Source organism: Lepisosteus platostomus, chromosome 5, assembly GCF_059453375.1.
Source record: "Lepisosteus platostomus isolate fLepPlt1 chromosome 5, fLepPlt1.hap1, whole genome shotgun sequence".
Taxonomy (NCBI): Eukaryota; Metazoa; Chordata; class Actinopteri; order Semionotiformes; family Lepisosteidae; genus Lepisosteus; species Lepisosteus platostomus.
Window position 1 is genome coordinate 51,595,077 of NC_142615.1, and position 20,006 is coordinate 51,615,082.

Consider the following 20,006-nt stretch of genomic DNA (forward strand, 5'->3'; position numbering starts at 1 on the left):
AGAATTCTGAGTACGTACGGGTTCCTCGGCCTCGCGCTTTGAACAAAGTCCAAGTCCTTTTGCAGACAACAGCAGTTGTCACGTGATTGTCTCTGAGGATGAGCGAAAATGGCCAAGGAGAGCCCAGAACTGAGCTTGCGCTCCCTTTTTGATCAAGACCCAGATGTGTGCTGATTGGTTGAGAGTTTGGCGGGCATTGGAGACCCACGTGGTATTACCACGCCCTGCCAGTCCCTGATTGGTTGGTCAAGGTGAGATATAAGTCACTTACTCTTGACACTTAGGAATGCAGTCCAGATGTCCATTCGGCACTCCCTAGACTGATAGGCGCCAATAGATGACCATTGATCATGATAGCCAGGCTCAGCTAATTGCATCCCCGTCTGGGAGCTTGTTTCTTATCACAAGAAAACACTCTTAAATCAGCTTGCATGAATTCTTTCTCTGTGGCTGCACCACAGAGATGGAGGGTGAGATGGGGCCTCTTTTAGGAGCATACCAACGCTTAATTCTGTCTTATTAACAAGCATTGCCGCTACAATGGTATAGAAAAAAGACACGATGTAGACCGCAGGTCACCGCAAAAGAATCTTGCAATTGTCTGTTGTTGTAAAATATGGAATTAGCATTTCTGTTTAAGAAATCAATAATATTCTTGGGAAAAAAAAAGGCTTCGGGTGAAAATACGTAGGAGTCGAAAAATTCTGCGCCCTCGTCGTCGGGTAAGTAAATAGCCAGCCAGTGTTCACCGGGGCGGTCGTGTGGGTGAGTATTAACTATTAAACTCAGAGGAGGCCACGCCAGTCTCTCGCACGGTAGGACATCACTGGGGAACACGCCTAGAAAACTGTCTCGGGTGTAGCGGTCCTGGGTTAGAATGTCTTCCAGCTGTTTGGTGTTCATCTTTATGTGCAGGTTGTGTGGCCTCCAGTGCTTTTTAGCTGAAGTCGTAAATGACTTGACGTCTCATATCTAGCTCTATCACGTTGTCGAACAGCGTGTACACAACCATGTTAACTGTAGTGGGTAGCGGTAGCGCGAAGCGTATTTCAGCTCTCAGATTACCCGTTTTGATAAGTGAATAATGTCCTGTGCACTTGTCGTCGGGGCTGAGGTTGAAAGCGAACAATGTGTAACCGCGCGCGTACTCCTCGCGGTCCACCAGAAGTGGTTTGTCTTTCAGACGCTTCCCGGCTGTTTTCACCAGATTAAAATATTCACGGACGCAATGTCCATTCTGGAAGTCTGGTTGAAGCGGTTTAGTGGGGATTTGTTCACCGTCCACGTAGAGAGCCAGAAAGTTAACGTTGTAGTGTTTAAAATTGAAGGGGCTTTGGGTAAAACTGCCGCTGAATGCCGCGTTGTCCACAAACCCCAAAATGACCACTTTGGGTAACTGTCCGAGAAAGAGGTTTTCTTGGTTACACACACGGCTCCCGGCAGGCAGGCTGAAGACTTTCATCTGTACGCGGTCTATGGGGTATTTAGCGTTGGCCGTCAGGAGTGCTTCGGCGTGTCCCAGTCTGACCCCGGGTGACACTCTGACTCTTTTCACAAACAAAGATGCAGAGAGTACGCTCAGTTTGTATTCTCCGGCGTTGTTCATTAAGCAGAAAGCATCTCTGTTTCGTGTGAGTTTTATTTTCAGGTCTACGCCATTCAGTAGTAGTTTGTCCTGAAAAAACAGGTCGGCGTGAATGTGATCCAGGAGCTCTAGTTTTCGGCTTTGCGTCGTGTATGATGCTCTTTTTCTGAACCCCTGATTGGGACCATCCAAAATTGTGGACTAGTGTTCCCCGGCTGTGTCTTTGTCAAAGAGCCCTGTTGAATACTGCGTCTTCAGCGTCTCTTTACTGTAGTTCAGGACCGACTCTATAAAGGCTCTGTAAGGATAGCAGTTGTTGCTCTGGCTGATAAATCGGTCTCCTACGGTGATGTCAACCTGGCTGAAGATGGCTGCGATGGGGTACTTCACCAGGCTCACACGGGCTGCCGCATCAATGTCCCGACCGTCTTCTTCCATTATTTTACAGGTCAAATAGAGCAGGGTGTTGTTTAAATCTAAATAATCTTCTCCGTTGCCTGCGACGTAGAACTCCAGAGGTGCGTTTTCTGTTAGGGCCGTGAGGGGTGGAACTTCTATGTACAAGCTTTTCTCGACGCTTGTTTGGGTAGGTGCTAATTTAAATATGTCCAGCTCCGACTTGGCTCATTCTGCAGACCCGCCATGAACAAAAGCCATGTTTAAAATATGTCTCGTTTCGTGTCTCGTTGATTGCGGTTTGTCACGCTCTTCTTGGTCGACCTGAAGCTTTTATGAGTTGCCCGTCTGCGCTTAGCCATTCTTTTATCAGGTTTCGGCGGCCCCCGACGGTGTGATGATGACGTCTGTCTTTTTCTCCTGACACCCCTGCGGATGTATGCTAGACCTGAACCTTCCTGCTGATGTGCAGCCACCTTAGACATGACCGCGCTTGTAACGTTGCTGACCACGTCTTTGGTGATGTTTTTAGCTGCCGATGCCATGTGCGGCTTAGCTATTTCAAACCCGCGTTTCAGAAAAGGCACGGCTTTTCTAAATAGCGCTCTGAAAATACCCCTCGATACCAGCGCCGTACTGAACCGGTAGCCCTGAAAATCCTGGTAATCCATAACCAGCCTGTTGTTTGTAGTAGTGTGTATACAAAGAAGGATCCCCGTAGCTCTTGATGACCGTCATCCTTTTAGATGTTTGTCGCTTTCACAGGTCTGAAATGCAGCTTGACGATGACCTATCCAAATGCAAATGACACGTGTTCGTTTTGATCCGTCTTTATTTCAATAGTGATGTTGTTAAAATGGTCGATGCTCACCAGCACGTAATGGGGTTTGTCGTACAATACTGTGACGAATTCACCATCCACGCCTCTGAAGGGCACACAACACAAAAGCGGTACGTAGATGTCGCCTATTAACTGGTGTTCTATGATATCGGTGTATATATACATGGTGTTAAATCCGCCAGTCATATCGACGGGGTGCGGTGATTTTACACCGGCGACACCCGAATTGAAACCCAACATCCGTGCTAGGTGGTCACGCACTTGCATAACAAACCGTTTATCACTAACAATCCTTACCGACCGGCTAATGGGGTTGTATTTAAGACTTACAGCCGTTAACTTGGATTTTTCAGCAGCCCGTTTCATTTCATGCAAGAGCTGCTCGATGTTGCCGTAGTACCCTCTCGGTAAGGTACAGGTCCAGATAGTCTTGAGCTCCTCGCTGACGAACAGAAAAACTTCGTCTTCATCAAAAGTGTTTAGTGTATGCGGATATTGCAGCTCGACCAGGCCCACTTCCCAGCCCCCGTCCAGGTCAATCGTCTTTGCCAGATGCTCTGTGAAGCACGCGTTAGTGTTCTTTGGAAACATCTTTGAGGATGAATTACTAGCCAGCGTCACATAGAAACCATTCGGGTTCATTTTTCACCACCTCTATATGTCTCGGACCTCAGAAGCCTTCACTCAACTATTGAATTTATCGCTCCAGCCGTGCCACTTTACCAAAAGCTGTTTGTTTTTGCCACGACCCCTGGCTGCTAAAATCGTTTGGATGCGGTAGATGTTCTCAACATCTGGGTTTATCTTCTGTAGCTCTTCGGCATAGAAGGAGCCCTTAATGTTGTTGCCTGCGTAGTCCTGCAGTTTGTAATAGGGTCTCAGAGCCGCGGTCCGCTCTTTGACAATGAAAATTTCATCTGTGAAGGTCTGTTCATATCCCTTCTCAAACACTCCCTTTATTTTGGACACCCGCACGCGATCACCCACATTAAATGAAAACTTTGACGGTTTTCTCTTAAAGTGCTCGTCATAGACCGTTCTCCACACCTCAAGGGAGTTGTCGGACGTAACAGAAGCCGGGGTTCGTTTAATAGTCTTGTGGTAACTATGGTTATAAGCGTAAATAAGATCTGAAAGGACGTCGATATATCGAAAGGTGTTTTTGTGTGTCAGGTACCTCCGCATTTTTGTTTTAATAGTTCTGTTAAACCTCTCGACCACGCTAGCCTTCACATCGCTGGCTGTAACGAAATGTTCAATATTCTCACGTTTGAGAAAATTTTGGAAGGTCCTATTAAGAAATTTTTTACCATCGTCCGTTTGTAGCTTTTTAGGAGCACGCCCCTCTTGCAGTATATTTCGGAATGCGCCTGTCACGGCCCCTCCAGTCTTGGTTTTCAGCGGCACGGCCCAAGCGTATTTAGACAGCATGTCTATACACATTAAGATGTAACAGAAACCGTCGTTGAACTAGCGGTGTTCTCTCATGTCCACCAAGTCGGCCTGCCACTGCCAGTCCATTTCGGACACCAGCGTCCTGTTTCTCTTAAAACGTACGTGCGCCGGCTTGTGCAGCGTATAAGCAGCCTGGCCGGACAACCACTCGACCACCCAGCCGCTCACACCCCGGGATCTCGCGGCCCGCACCAGACTCCTCGCGCCTCCGTAACTACCCGATTTCCTAGGGTTATAATAGAGCGCACTCATCCCCGCGGCAGACATGGTCCCCTTCCAAACCAATACACACTTTCACACACCTAAAGCGAGGGATGCGCCGACTTGGGGCTTTGGGACCCTGAGGCGCCGGACCGACCGGCCAGGGGGAGGCGGGAGTTTCGACCCACACCATTGGCTCCTAAGGGGGTGGGACATGCACACATAACAACACGACATTGGCTGGCAAGGGGGCGGGACAGCCAACCACCTCGGACGACCATTGGCTGGAAAAGGGGGCATGGTACCTGTCAAAAGTTTGACGAAAGGTGTCGCTTTATACTACTACCGTTGTTCCCCAAGAAGGAAAGCTGTTTTACACTGACGTCACTCCTTTTTATTTAATCCAGATTTTAAAGACAACTCCGTCCTCAAAGGAAATCAAAGGAAAATGTTGTATTAGTACGAGCTTCACAGGCTCTGAATCAGACCATTTCAATTAGTCTGATCAGTGCAGGACAAGTTAATGTAGAATTATTGCTTTGTCTGTCTCTTGTTTGTATATAAATGAATGTCTCTTAAAACTTAATGTTAGTTTTTAATTTAGTTTTAGTTTTACGCCATGCGTTGACATATGCACAAACACACGAAATGTCTCATTCCTGATTCAGCTCATGCTCCATAGGAGAGAAAAGATTCCTCCTGTTTTTCGTACAACCATATCAGAACAGAAGCCCGTGTCACCCAGGTCTGATTCAAGATCGAGTTGCATCTTCAACATTTTGTTTTTGATTCTGATCATAATTTTCTTTAGTTATGATCAATATTGAACATTTTCTAAATAAAACAAAACTAATCAAACATGCAGGCAGATTTTTTAAAAGTATTAGGAGTTGACAGAGCGCTCCTTCGGAATAGTTGTCAGAAAATGTGAGAAAAGGAAAGTTACGTAAACTCTCACACACAGCATTAAAGACTGAAATCTGATCATAAAAAAACTAGCTGTCTCCCCATCAGTAATCAAGCCCCGGTTTCCCGCGTGACAGGCAGGGACACAAACAACTTTACTAACTAGGAGCGCTTGCTAGCTCTTAGGAAGCATTTACTCTTAAATATGTTACTGTTTTGGGTTTCGACTTTAATTTTCCCGATACCAGTTTTTTTACAAAAGTAAAGGCACAGAGCACATGTGTGGCACATCACGTCCGAGTTTAGTGACAACTACCTCAGAGATTGTAAGCGGGGTAGTTTCAGATCACTTTTTTTTAAAGGTTCAAGCAAACCCGAATACCTTTGCAAGAGACATTTCAGAATGCAAGTCACATCCAGTACGATTGCTGGATCCCTCAAATTCGACTGAACTATAGCACAGATCTGCAGTCCACAATTAGAATACTGTAGCTGTGTTGTATAAGCTATACCACCCAAAATAGTTCTAAAACAGGAGATGCATCCTCGTTTAGGAATGTGGTATAAAGTGAAATGGTCTGGGAAGAGTCCTACGTTTGAACAGTTCAAAATAGACGTAAAGGGGTATTTACGGACTCTTTCGAAATGTAAGAACAAGCTGTTCGGACCTTATCTTTATTTACCTTGTGTAATCGTTTTCCAAAAAGTGTAATTGTATTATAGCATGTGCCCCTGACGATTTTCTTGATACGTTATATGTGCTCTTGTTTGTATTGTATGTAGTTTTGTTGTTTAAATAAAATGTAAAAGACACAACTTTCCAGACGCGGATGCTGTAAAAATAAAATGACATCAAGGGTGCTGTACGCATAGGTCTGAAACCTGCTCCACAGAAGATCTTTATCCAGAGGTGTTAAAGAAGTCGAGATCTCGCCATGAGAGGGGAAGCATCTCAGAAAAAGCAGGTGCAGTCGGTTCCACGGTCATAACGCCACTAAGTCGGGTGACAAGAGCAAAACCCACCCGGCTTCCTCCGGGCAAGTAATGAGACAAAGAGACAGCGCACGGTGGGTAGTGTGGCTGAGTGGTCTAAGGCGCTGGATTAAGGCTCCAGTCTCTTCGGGGGTGTAGGTTTGAATCCCACCGCTGCCAGGTGCTTCTGTCAAGACCCCCTTTCAGCTGGCTTCAGACAAAAGGGAGGGAACTGCTTTTCGGCAGTCTCTCGAGAAACTAAGCAAAGTGTTTAAAGATACTTTCTCAGCTTGACATCAAGGCACAAAACAAAAACCTTCTTGCGTCCTCTCAACCCAGAAGCGCTTTGCCACTTTTTGCGTTATGCAGGGAACGACATCTGCCCAGATCACTTTTGTGTCAATGCAAATCGTTGTGTGCCCTCCGTTATAATGTTGGCTGTGCTGGCGTGCTGCTTCTGTCTGTGAAACTTGAATTTTCTGCTTCTTCACACCAAATTGTCGGCGGGGGTTGAGCTTGTTAAATCTTTGCACATAGCGCACCTTTGGAAGTACTTTGTCCAAGTTCAAAAGCGATCGTGGGATTTACTTCATGCGTGCAAAAAGCATGCCTCGCACGAAAGCCAGAAAGGAAACGAACACTTGCATTCACCTGAATTAAAAGGCATGGGATTTGCCTGAAAGGATAAATTCTGTACAGTAAGACAGGAAGAAAGGCACCGCTGGGAATTGGACCCAGGATCTCCTGTTTACTAGACAGGCGCTTTAGCCAACTAAGCCATGGCGCTGGCAAAGTGCTGTCCTTTGACAGCCACTTGGACACGTCTCAACTGCTCTGAGACATCTGTTCGGTGAGCCTGCTCACCTTGCAAGTTGCCTCATTTACATGCGATAGCTCCACCACTAAGAGAAAGGATGAGAAGTGGCTTTTATCTGGCACTTTTCATGTCAGAGGATCTCAATCTGCTTTCCGTGTACAAGAGGATGTCCAACTCATGTAGCTAAAGACATAGACGACAGTGCTCCACTGAAATCTTGATCTCACAACCCTCAGCATGACTCCGCTGTTCTGCTTTAGACAAAGGGGGGAAAAGACTTCTTTCATCACACGTTCTGCACTGTTTACACTGTTTACGGTGTTTGCAGTGCTCTTTCTTAATTGAAAACCAGGAATCGGCACCATATGAGGTGAGACTAGATAATATTGGAATAATATTGGATAATATTGGAACAAGTAGCCTCGCCATTCCATGCGTGATGTGAGCAAAGTGTAATTCCTGTCTTTATAGTGTGCTTGTTAGAGACTTAGCTGGCACCCAGAGCGCTTTAAATCCGGGAGTCAGCAGCCCAAGACAAGAGAGCTTCCTTCGTCTAAGTTTTTTGCGTGAAGGGGGGAAACCATGCGTGTGCTGCAAACCATCTTAGTATCGAAGTGCCGTCCCACATAACCGATCCGAACAATCTGCTTTACAGAGGAGCACTGCCGGAGCTTATCGTTGGCGAACTGAACACCAGGCCGACCTCTTCTGTGACTCTTAAACTCTAAATCTTAAGGTTGTGATTTCAAGCTCCACACTGGCGGGAAATTCCATAGGTTATGATCAAATTTTCTTGCATGCTAATCAAATGAAATATTAAGAAACTTTTCCCAAAACAAGTTTCACAGTGACTTTGTAGGTGACATTTTCCTGATGAGAATAAGGTTTCGTATGCGATCAATAACAGCACCAGAATAAAATACCGGAAAGAAATGACCTGTCACTAAGAGAATTCATTAAATGACGCCGAGACATAATCAGAAAATCGACATCAAGAAAATGTTAATCACTTTACATATTCTTTAGCATTTTTATATATACACATTCTTATAGACGTTCAAGGTGTTCTAGTCGCTGTACTCTTCGTAGATAATCTAAACGAAATTACAGTACAGTACAGGACACGCAGTGAGGAGCTCACACAACGAATACTCTTGAACACAAAAAAAGTAAAGGCACACGGCACATCACGTCTGAGTTTAGTGACAACTACCTCAGAGATTCAGATCACTTTTTTATTAACAGTTCAAGCAAACCTGAATAACTTTGCAAGAGACATTTCAGAATCCTAGTCAAATCCAGTATGATTGCTGTATTGATTGTACTGATTGCGGATGCTGTAAAAATAAAATGACATCAAGGGTGCTGTACGCAGAGGTCTAAAGCCTGCTCCACAGAAGAACCTTATCCAGAGGTGTTAAAGAAGTCGAGATCTCGCCATGAGAGGGGAAGTGTTGCGCCCCTGAAGAGGGAAATGATTAAATAATCAGTCACTCAACTTGTTTCCTCATCAGTGGCTTTTAGTGTGATTCTATATAGGATAAACAATTTACAGTAATACAATATAACAAAGAATATAAGCTGAAAGTTACAAAAATGGTTCTTAATATTTTTCTAACTATACATTAAGAAAATATTCTGCATTATGTCTTATTCAGTCTTCTCCTTAGTATATTCTACATTTCAGTAAAACACAATCTAAATCGACGATATCACGAGACCACATTAGTATTTCTTTAAAAACATAATGTTCACTAGCAATATAAAAATGTGGAGCACTTTGGTTATTATAAACACCAATAAATATAGAAAACCAGGAACAGTTTCTGTTCCTAAGGCTAAATAATCTAAGGCTATTACCGAACATGAACTAAATTGCTAATTTCAAATTTCATTTCATTTAACATTCAAATTTAATTTAATTTAAAATTAAATTCAAATTCCATTTAACATACCAAATACATGGCCTTTATGCTAACTATGAGGATTGGCGCTACCAACTTTGTTCTAATAACTCAATATAATTTAACAAATACACTCAAATCTGAACGGAAAATACTTTTGACATAATAACAAATCATTGACAACTTTTCTCCAAATCACAATCGTGTTTTATACACTTTTTACCTGAAGAGGGAAATGAGTTATAGTTACTCAACTCTTTCTTTCCTCATCAGTAGCTTTGATTAGTTTGAATGAGGAATGGGAGCTCCCTCTCACTGTTTCACAGACATAAGTAGTAAATTATCGATTAAAACTGTAGACTCTACGGGTAGATAACAGATAAAAAGACTGAACAAAATAACATCCCAGTGAAAACTATACGAAATGACAGCGTCCATTTTACTTTTACATGTATCTATTTTAACGGCTGTGTAACTTTTAATAAACACAGTATCACGTATTCCATTCAGTTTTTTTCAACAAGCAATGTTTGTTACTTCCAATCAGATTGCAATCCAATTTTTTTTTTACTTATCGTACTTTTGAGCACACGTTCTGTGCTATTGTGTGCTGTATTATTCTTTCTTGCCTCACCAGGGTTATGAGGTGGAAGGCAGAAGGTTATTCTTTACATTTATACTCCAGTTCTTTCTTCTATCACCCATCCAGGCTTATACTTCTGTCCTCTCCACACCTCACATTCTTCTCCGTCATCGCCACCTCTCGCAGCCCATCACTACCTGTTTTTTTACCCTTTTTGCTTGTCGCACAACCCTTCTTTTAACTTTTTTTAAAAGTTGTTTGTCTTCTTTTCTTGACTTAGCATTGCTAATATTAATTCCCTCCCCATATTCTCATAACTTAACAACAATACTATCGCCATTCATTTAGCAGCAGCTGCAACTCACAACTGGCAACCCACTGAAGCTCAGCAGGTGTGAGCCTGGTCAGTACCTGGATGGGAGACCTCCTGGGAAGGTTGGTGCTAGATGAGGTGTTAGTGGGGCCTGCAGGGGGCGCTCACCCTGTGGTCCATGTGGGTCCTAGTGCCCCATTATAGTGACGGGGACACACTTTAAACAGGCGCCGTCCTTCAGATGAGATGTAAAACCGAGGTCCCGAATCTCTGTGGTCATTAAAAATCCCAGGGTGTTTCTTGAAAAAGAGTAGGGGTGTAACCCTGGTGTCCTGGCCAAATTTCCCATTAGCCCTTACTAATCATGGCCTCCTAATAATCCCCATCTCTGCACTGGCTTCATTACTCTGCTCTCCTTCCCACTGAGAGCTGATGTGTGGTGAGCGTTCAGGCGCACTATGGCTGCTGTTGCATCATCCAGGTGGGGCTGCACGTGGAGGGGAGTCCTCATTACCTGTAAAGCGCTTTGAGTGGAGTGTCCAGAAAAGCACTATAAAAGTGTAAGCAATTATTATTATTATTATGTTTTATTTCAATCTTAATACATAACTTTTGTTTCCATGTTCCCTTTACCTTTAGCCCTTATAATACTCCTCCTTAAGTGGTCTAGAACCGACCCTGTTTTATCTGGACTAGATACCATCTCCAGATCTATCAGTGCTGCCAGCGGAGCTGCCATCACACTTACAAGTACCCTTGAGGTCAGTGAATATGAGTCTGGTGTTAGCATACAGGGCCAACTCCTCGCTTAACACTCAGCTCAGCAGTCACTGGTGATTAAACTGCTAGCACAACTGGTCTATACTCATATTATTAATAATATTATTAACCTTAGCTTCCTTAGCAGGACACAGTCTTGTGTGGATTCAGTTTTATTGAGCTCAATAAGTCCGACAACGCGCGCTGGGTCTGCCCCACAGAACAGACAAACTGCAAGGGTTTCCCAGCTCTTATATATACAGTCAGAAGAAAGTTTGTTTCACAATCTGAGTGCTTGTCCTGTTCTTTGATATATAATTACTTCTTGTCCTACTCTGTCTTGCTCTAGGTTCTGCCCTTTGATATGCAGCAGACATTGGTCTGGTTTGTCCTGTCTGTGGGTGTTGTTCCTATCTGTTATTATGTAACGTTAAGTCACTGGGGCTGCTAAAGCAAATCAGCTTTATGGCATCTTAGTTTAACTTTTGTTTGAGGCTAAATTAACAGACCCCATCAACACCTTTCACAATGTGCTTAAGTTGAAAGGGTCAGTAACTTGAAATTCCTTGGCGTCCATATCACCGAGAACCTCACATGGTCTCTCAACACCACCTGTCTGATCAAGAAAGCGCAACAGCGCCTGTACTTCCTAAGACGGTTGAAGAAGGCTAAGATATCTCCCCAGATCCTCACTAACTTTTACAGATGCACTACAGAAAGCACACTGACAGGCTGCATCACAGTGTGGTATGGCAACTGCAGTGCTTCTGACTGCAAAGCCCTACAGCGGGTGGTGAAAACTGCCCAGTCTATCACTGGGGTTGCCCTCCCATCTATACAGGACATTAATGACAGACGGTGCTTGAGGAAAGCTCTAAGCATCATCAAAGACCTGACACACCCCAGCTACAGACTTTATGATCTGCTACCATCTGGAAAACGGTACCGGAGCATTCGGGCCTGGACTACCAGACTCAGAGACAGTTCTTACCCCTGCATTATCAAACTATTAAACTCCCAGCTTCTCTCACTCTCACCTCACCTCTCACCTATGATCTGAAACTCACAGCGCCTTCTTTCTTTCTTACCAAAAACCCAAACACACATTGAAAATCTACCTCTACCATACATGTCAATGTATGGTAGAGGTAGATCCCCATAATTTCATTCCCTTTATTTCATTCTGTTTATGCATGTTTTTGCACATAACCTGTTATCTTTTTGCTGTTTTGAACATTGCCTGTTGTTGATGGTTTTTTTGACAGTCAGTGATATTTATTGTGCAATTTATCAAGCAATTGAACACCAGTGAATTTGAAATGAACACAGGTGTACCTTGTTAATGTATTAAGTGTGATCTCTCAAGATAATTGACCCAAATTAGGTTGTTAAAACAAAGGGAGTGAATACTTATCAATTAAGTAATTTTCCATTCTAAATACTTAACATTACAGAGAATTGCTTCTACAGGAGTGGAACAAATCCCATTCAAATATGATTTAATTTGACTTTGCAACACAGCAGAATGAGAAATAAACAATGGGATGTGAATATTTTCTGAAGGCACTGTATATATTGCTTGTCCTGTCTTGTTTAAAAAAAAATAGCTGCAGTGAAAAAAAACATTAAAATATAGAATTATTACTAATGGTGCCAAAATAGATTTTCTTATTAAAAGAGATTCATACAATATCTTATTCTTTATTTTTTACCCTTTATTGCATAAATATTTCTTGTATTTGATATATATATCCACCCTGGGGATAAATACACTTTAGATTGTGCAACACAGACTTTGAGCTCTTTCTGTAGAATTTAATCAGATGTGTGACTTTTTTTTTCCTTAAGAGTGACAGTTAAGGATCTTAATCTGTTTTACACACATTCTTTGCTTAACATGGTAAGTTAAAAGCTGTTAAACAATAACAAGCCTATCCAATGAGACAGTCTTAATTGTAAATTAAACATGACTATAATTAACATTCCAAGGGTATAAGGAATTCAATTCAATTTAGAAATTAATTCAATGTAGACCTAATTCATTTTAAAATTGAATTAAACTAAAAACATTTTACTATACACAAATTAAACTCTGTGACAAGAGCTATTTCTATTTTAGTCAACTGTAAATAAGAGTATAGTCAAAATTTAATGGACCAGACGAACTCAAAAGTGGGTGACTATGACTAATAGATATTTTGGGAACAAGTAAAGGTTTGCTGAAAAGAGAAGAAAATAAATGTTTCGACAGTGGAGCCTTTTTCGGATGTCACATGCTGATGCATCTACCTACTTGCACTAAAAGACATTTTAGTTGACTTGACTGGTGACTGACCTGGTGACTAGATTGGTGTTTTTAAGTCACCTGACTGGAAAAAAACTCTTCCCACACTAACTGCAGCTGAATGATCTCTCTCCTGTGTGAATACGCTGGTGGGTTATTAAGACATCTGACCGACTAAAACTCTTCCCACACTGACTGCAGCTGAACGGTCTCTCTCCTGTATGAATGCGCTGGTGGGTTTTTAAGACATCTGACCGACTAAAACTCTTCCCACACTGACTGCAGCTGAATGGTCTCTCTCCTGTATGAATGCGCTGGTGGGTTTTTAAGTCACCTGACCGACTAAAACTCTTCCCACACTGTCTGCAGCTGAATGGTCTCTCTCCTGTGTGAATGCGCTGGTGGCTTGTTAAGTCGCCTGACTGACTAAAACTCTTCCCACACTGACTGCAGCTGAACGGTCTCTCCCCTGTGTGAATGCGCTGGTGTGATTGTAAGTGGTTTCTTTTACTAAAACTCTTCCCACACTGACTGCAGCTGAACGGCCTCTCTCCTGTGTGAATGCGCTGGTGGGTTATTAAGGTACTTGACCGAATAAAACTCTTCCCACACTGACTGCAGCTGAATGGTCTCTCTCCTGTGTGAATGCGCTGGTGCGTTTTTAAGTCATCTGACCGACTAAAACTCTTCCCACACTGACTGCAGCTGAACGGCCTCTCTCCTGTGTGAATGCGCTTGTGGGTTTTTAAGTCACCTGACCGACTAAAACTCTTCCCACACTGACTGCAGCTGAAAGGCCTCTCTCCTGTGTGAATGCGCTGGTGGGTTATTAAGTTACTTGATTGTCTAAAACTCTTCCCACACTGACTGCAGCTGAATGGTCTCTCTCCTGTGTGAAGGTGCCGGTAGGGTTTTGAAATGCTAGACTGACAGAAACGCTCCTCCTCCCTGTGCCATAATAGCAGTTTGTCCACTCCATCGGAGCAAGGCCTTGAGTGATTCTTCCTCATCCTCTGATCATGCTGGGGTCTCTTATTCTGAAAATGCTCCATGGAATGGTCTTGCTCTGTGTGATGAAAGTGAGATTTGTTTTCTTCATTATGTCCCTCAGTGTTCTGCTCAGCAGTGTGAATCATCTGGGGCTCCTTCTCCAGCTCTCTGAGACTTAAACCGCCCAGTTCATTCAGTTGTTCCTCTCTTTGCCCAAGAACAGACACACTCTCCAGTTCATTAAAACTTTCAACAATTTTCTGAGTAACCAGATTATTAAACCTGTGTGTAAAGTCATCAGATGCTAAGGGATTGCATGATTGTTTGAGACTGTGCAATGACAGTCTCTCCACTTGAACAGAACAAGGCCTAATTATCAAGCCCTGTAGGAGCTGCTGTTGCTCCTCCCTGTACTGACTCTCCTCTCTGTGCTGTATCTCAACAATGTTTTCTTCACTAGGTACATCAGTCTGCTGCTCTGCACAGTCAATCAACTGGGGCTCCATGTCCTGCTCTGTAAGATTAAAGACATCCAGTTCTTCACTGTGCTCTTGTACAGAGACACAGCCCAGTTCATTACAACCTTGTGTAATATTGTTCGAGTCCAGATTATTCATCTTCTTTGTAAAATCATCACATACTAAGGGCCCAGGTGTCTCACTCTCAGACTCCATCTTCATCATGGGCACAGAGTCCAGAACCTCAACAATCTGTCTGCTCTCTGTGTGCTGCTCACTGAGAGTCTTTTTCCCTTCTGGAGCAGTGAGCTCTGTCTCCTGCATCAGACTGGAGCCCCACTCCTCCTCACTGTGCTTCTGTTCAAGAAGAGCCCTTTCCCCAGCCTCAGAGAGAGCACTGGCCTCTGAACCTGTAAACAGAACAAGACAAAATCTTTATAATAATAATAAAAAACTTTATTTTATATAGCACCTTTAAAGGTGGCTTCTCAAAGCATTTTACAGAATGCCAACAACAAAAAATACACAAAATAAGCATGATGAGAACACACAGTTAGAGGAGACAGTAGATGGTGGTACTAAATACAGTAGGAGCAGAGGGGTAAAGAATAGTTCAATGAAGGGTCTTCTAAAGAAGAAGGTTTTGAGTCTGGATTTGAAGGAGTTTAGAGAAGGTGACTCTCTGATATCCTTGGGGAGAGAGTTCCAGAGCTTTGGGGCATAATAGGAGAAGGCCATCTCACCCATTGATTGTAGACGGACTTGGGGACAGATAGGAGAACACAATTAGAAGAGCGAAGGTTGTGAGGTGGGGAGTAGGATGATAACCCAGACAGGTACTGAGGTACCAAGCCATGGAGAGGCTTATAAGTGAGCAGGAGGATTGTTAAGTTGACATGCAACTTGACAGGAAGCCAGTGCAAGGACTCCAGGATAGGAGTAATGTGACTAGACCTAGTCAGGATTCTGGCTACTGAATTTTGGACATACTGAAGTTTGTTCAATGTGGATTTAGAGTCCCCAGAGAGTAGAGCGTTACAGTAGTCTATTCAAGATTAGACAACTCTTTTCAGCCACAGTTAGTGATAACACAGGGCGTAGTGGAGAAATATTTTTGAAGTGAATGAAAGATGTTTTGACAACATGCTGCACATATGGGTCAAACATCAAATATCATCCCCAAGTTTTTCAATATAGACTGAGGCTCAAGTATAAGAAAATCTACAGATAGAGTTACAGCATTGGTTTTACAAAGTTGATGGGTGGTGCCAATAAGCATGACTTCAGTCTTGTCACAGTTAAGATGAAGGACATTTTGAGTCATCCAAGATTTTATATGGGAGATGCAACTAAATAGAATAGAGACAGACACATCAGCGTCAGGTTTGGTATGGATGTATATTTGAGTATCATCAGCATAGTAGTGATAGCTGAGGCCATGTGATCTTAAAAGCTTTAAACCACACACACGCATACAAGTACACTCACAATCAATTTGGGTTGTTTAAACATAGCGGAATATGTGGGTATAAGGAGGTGTTCTGATTTAGCTTTGTCAGAAACCTAACTACCATGTAAAAAGTAAGTCTACTGTAATAATATCACAATCACATTACATTTACATTAACAGTGCACTGAGAGAGAGGGATCAATACAGACTGAGTGGACACCACAGAACATTAACACTGCAATCAGAGAAAGAGGTTAATACAGACACACTGACTAACTGGACACTACAGAGCATTAACACTATACTGAGAGAGAGGGGTTAATCCAGACACTGACTGGACACTTCAGCACATTAACAATGCACTGAGAGAGAGAGGTGGGTTAACAGACAAATTGACTGCACCCTACAGTACATTAACACTACACTGAGACAGAGGGGTAAATACAGACACTGATTGGACATAACAGTACATTAACACTGCACTGAGAGAGAGGGCACATGAACACTGCACTAAGAGAGAGGGGTGAACACAGACAGACTGACTGGACACTACCGTGCATTAACACTATACTGAAAGAGAGGGGTTAATACAGACACTGACTGTACACTACAGCACATAAACAATGCATTGAGAGAGAGAGGTGGGTTAACAGACAAACTGCTTGCACACTACAGTACATTAACACTACACTAAGACAGAGGGGTAAATACAGATAGTGATTGGGCATAACATTACATTAAAACTGCACTGAGAGAGAGGTGTTAATAGAGACAAGCTGACTGAACACTACAGTACATTAACACAGTACTGAGAGAGGGGTTAATACAGACACACTGACTGGACACTCCGGTATATTAACACTGCACTGAGAGAGAGAGGGGTTGATTCACACACACTTACTGCACAGTACAGTACATAAACAATGCACTTAGAGAGAGAGGTTAATACAGACACACTGGATTAATATTCCAGAGGAGTTAATACAGACACAGACCGTGGAGGACGGTAATACTTAAACCAATTGAAATATTTTTTTTACACAATCATTAGTATACATATTAAATCTAGACCAATACAACGTAAATACAATATTTATAAATGTTGTTTCATAATGATGTTGGGTTACAAATTGATTCAGTGGAACAATTGTTGAATGTGAACGAGGTGTTTTCAGCACCTTAACCGGACAAAACAGTTCAGTTTCTAGTAAAGAATCCCGTTGCTACATCACACAAGTCTTTCCCACTTCACTCTGCATCTCTGCACTATATTCTCACCAGTGAGGAAAGTTTTTTGATGACAGTTTGATAGTTTGTTAGATAACGAGAATGTTTACTCTTGCAAGATGTTTTCTTTAAAATAAAGTTTGTTATTTAAAAAATCTCACCGGTGAGGAAGTTATAGACACTGGTTTTAAACACACATACTGACTTCATACAAGTCACCACACTGACCTGAGAGCTGCAGTTCCGTATCCATTTCTTCTTTTATTTCTGCAGAGACTTCACAGGGAAGCGTGTGTCCAACACGATCTGTCTGTTCCTGATCTCCTCCTGCTCCCGACTCCTTCTCCCTCAGCTGCAATCTCCACTTCAGGCTCTCGTTTTCCTTCTTCAGTTGCGCCATTTCACTCCCGACACTGTCCTCCACACACTGTGTGATTTTAAACACGGCCCGTCTCACCAGGATCCGGGAGACGCTGCGGAGTTTGTCTTGAAACTCGTCCTCCGAATCACACATCCTGTTTCCAAAAACTTCTGACACTTCATACACGATCGATTTGAGCAAAACGTGCATGAAAGAGTCAAGCTGGGTTTGCAGATTTAACAAGCACTCCGCCATCCTTCTTCAGAGTCGGTCAGAAACAAAGGCTGACTTCCGAAGTTTAAACAGAACAACTTATTTTTTATTCTTCACAGATCCTGTTGTCAGGGCTGTGCTCTGTTCAAGCATAAACACAGTCGACAAGACGTTACGTATTCAGAACCTGAAGTTATTTTAAAGAAACACAACAACTTTCTTTAAAGAAAATTATTCAGTCACCCACACGTGGGTGAAATACATGCAGGGTCGCGCAGTATAATGACGTCATTCGTTAGCGCGGCCACAGTTTCAAAACAATAGAGAAGCGGAGCTGAGAAAGAGGAGTTTCTTCAGCCGGATATAAACTTCTCTGCAACACCTAGCGCGACCTAGTCAAGAGGAGTGAATCACCTGCGACCTTCGCCGTTCGTAACGGAACAGATTCATTTTTTTTGCCCTTTCACAACCCTCCTCCCCAACGAAAACGTCTCAAGTGGATTTTTTCAAGTGGGTTTTGATCTCCCTATGCAGGTTTTTGGTTAAAGAAAAAAAATGCTGTCGTTTCTTCCCAACTGGCAGTATTTCTTCTGCACTGATAATAATTGTTGTTTATGTTTGATTAACAGACAAAATATGACAACCCCTCTATTGAGCATATACTTTATTTTCCTGATGTACTGTAGCAGCCCCGACACTGAGAAACGAAGAGAAAATGGCTTTTATCTTGCATTTTTCATGTTCAATGCGTTTGACATATCCCAACAGCGACAGAGTTCTTTTGCGACACTGTTTCTACTTTTATCTTCTTTCTGTACGCTTTGATAAAAAAACGAGAAATCGTGCAAGGGGAAAAATGTATTTTTTCATAGAGAAAACGTGCACTAGGAACTGTGGTGTTGAGAAGAAATGATTTAACACGATACGTGACCTTATTTAACGGAGCAAATGCTCACCCAGCAAGGTCTGGAGAACTTGGAGAGTCTGGTGGATGTGATACTTTCACGGTATTGTGGAAGAAAACAGTCTTTGAATTCTCAATCAATCGGAATTTCAGTGCGAAATATAAACCCTTTGTCTGATTTAAAGAGATTATATTTTAAAACTCATAAAAATTCAGAAAACACGTTTCACACTTTGAAATTTAAGACGGGGCGGTGTATTACTAGTAGCGGCGCTGAGCACACTATGGGGGAATTCAGGTTATGTGATATACTAGAGTTTTAATAAATAACGCATCTGATTTCGGATCTTAAGATTGTAGGTTCGACTTCTAGCTGGTTCGTGTAAATTTTAATCAGGCTCTTCAGTAATAGATTATGTAATGAACCGCACCAAATCATTACAAAAGGCACCAGCTAATGTCCAATAGCGTTTTTTTTTTCAAATTACATTTTCAGGTTTAAGACACTGTTTAATAAAACACAAGTGTCCTTAAAATCTTCAACTTTCAGGTTTGTTTTACTCTATAATAAAGGATCCAGATTGTGAAGACAACTCCGCCCTATCAAAAGAAAATGTTACACAAAAGTTGGAAAGCACACTCTCAATCCATCTGTATATTTGATTTCCGCCATCCATTCAAGGGTGCTTGGTGCTTCGCAAACAAATCATTTCAGGGAAGAAACTTAGTTTAATGAACTACTGTTGTATTTTCACTGATTGAATTTGATCTTTGTTCTCTCTTTGCATTCTCAGATATAATATTTCAGAATTACAGTTCAAATTTGTTGGAAAACTTCACAGGCATTATTAGGTTAGCACTGTACAATTGTATTTTAATATCTTGGTATATTTACCTTCATTTTAATATAGAAGTAACCATAAATGTTGTTATTTTGTACTTTTGTCACACTTTTTAAAACATTTTAGCTGAGTCTCCTCATGTGCGTGTATATCTTCTGGTGTTGTGTGGTTGTTAACGAATAAAGCTAATGCTTGTTTGTTAATCGCGTCTCCACTCGTCCTTTGTTTTAAAAAGAACCTGTAAATGCTACATTGGTGTCAGAAGCGGGCAGAATGGACAACTCGTGGCAGACCCTACCCAATTCTATTAAGCGCCGGCTGACGCTGAAAGAAACAAAACCCATCGGCAGCGCACATAGGGAGCCTGAGCAACTCCTGGGTGCGACAGGTGGCCACAGCCCTTACCATGGTTATTCAATAGTGGTCCCACCAGTAGAATTGGGGCGACTGGCTGCTACTCCTGGTCAGCGGGCACCCCAGATAGAGGATACTCTCCCTGCCGGAGCCGATCAGTGATTCCCACACCCATCGGCGCGGGTGCGAAC

The 20,006-nt window shown here is 42.6% G+C and overlaps 1 protein-coding gene across 1 annotated transcript; it reads right to left on the minus strand.

The window, feature by feature from the left end:
- Nucleotides 1-12,419: 12,419 nt before the first annotated feature.
- On the minus strand, nt 12,420-18,080 carry LOC148669067 (uncharacterized). Its single transcript, XM_088632428.1, has 2 exons — nt 17,370-18,080; nt 12,420-14,874 (listed from the first exon to the last, which is right to left on the minus strand). The coding sequence occupies exons 1-2, from the start codon at nt 17,755-17,757 to the stop codon at nt 13,124-13,126; spliced, it is 2,139 nt and encodes a 712-aa protein (XP_088488554.1). The 5' UTR covers nt 17,758-18,080; the 3' UTR covers nt 12,420-13,123.
- Nucleotides 18,081-20,006: the final 1,926 nt, after the last annotated feature.

Excerpts from the sequence above, each read along its gene's own strand:
- LOC148669067 (XM_088632428.1), bottom strand. The coding sequence starts at position 17,757 with ATGGCGGAGTGCTTGTTAAATCTGCAAACCCAGCTTGACTCTTTCATG. Across the intron at positions 14,875-17,369 it reads TACGGAACTGCAGCTCTCAG|GTTCAGAGGCCAGTGCTCTC; the intron begins GTCAGTGTGGTG and ends TTCTGTTTACAG.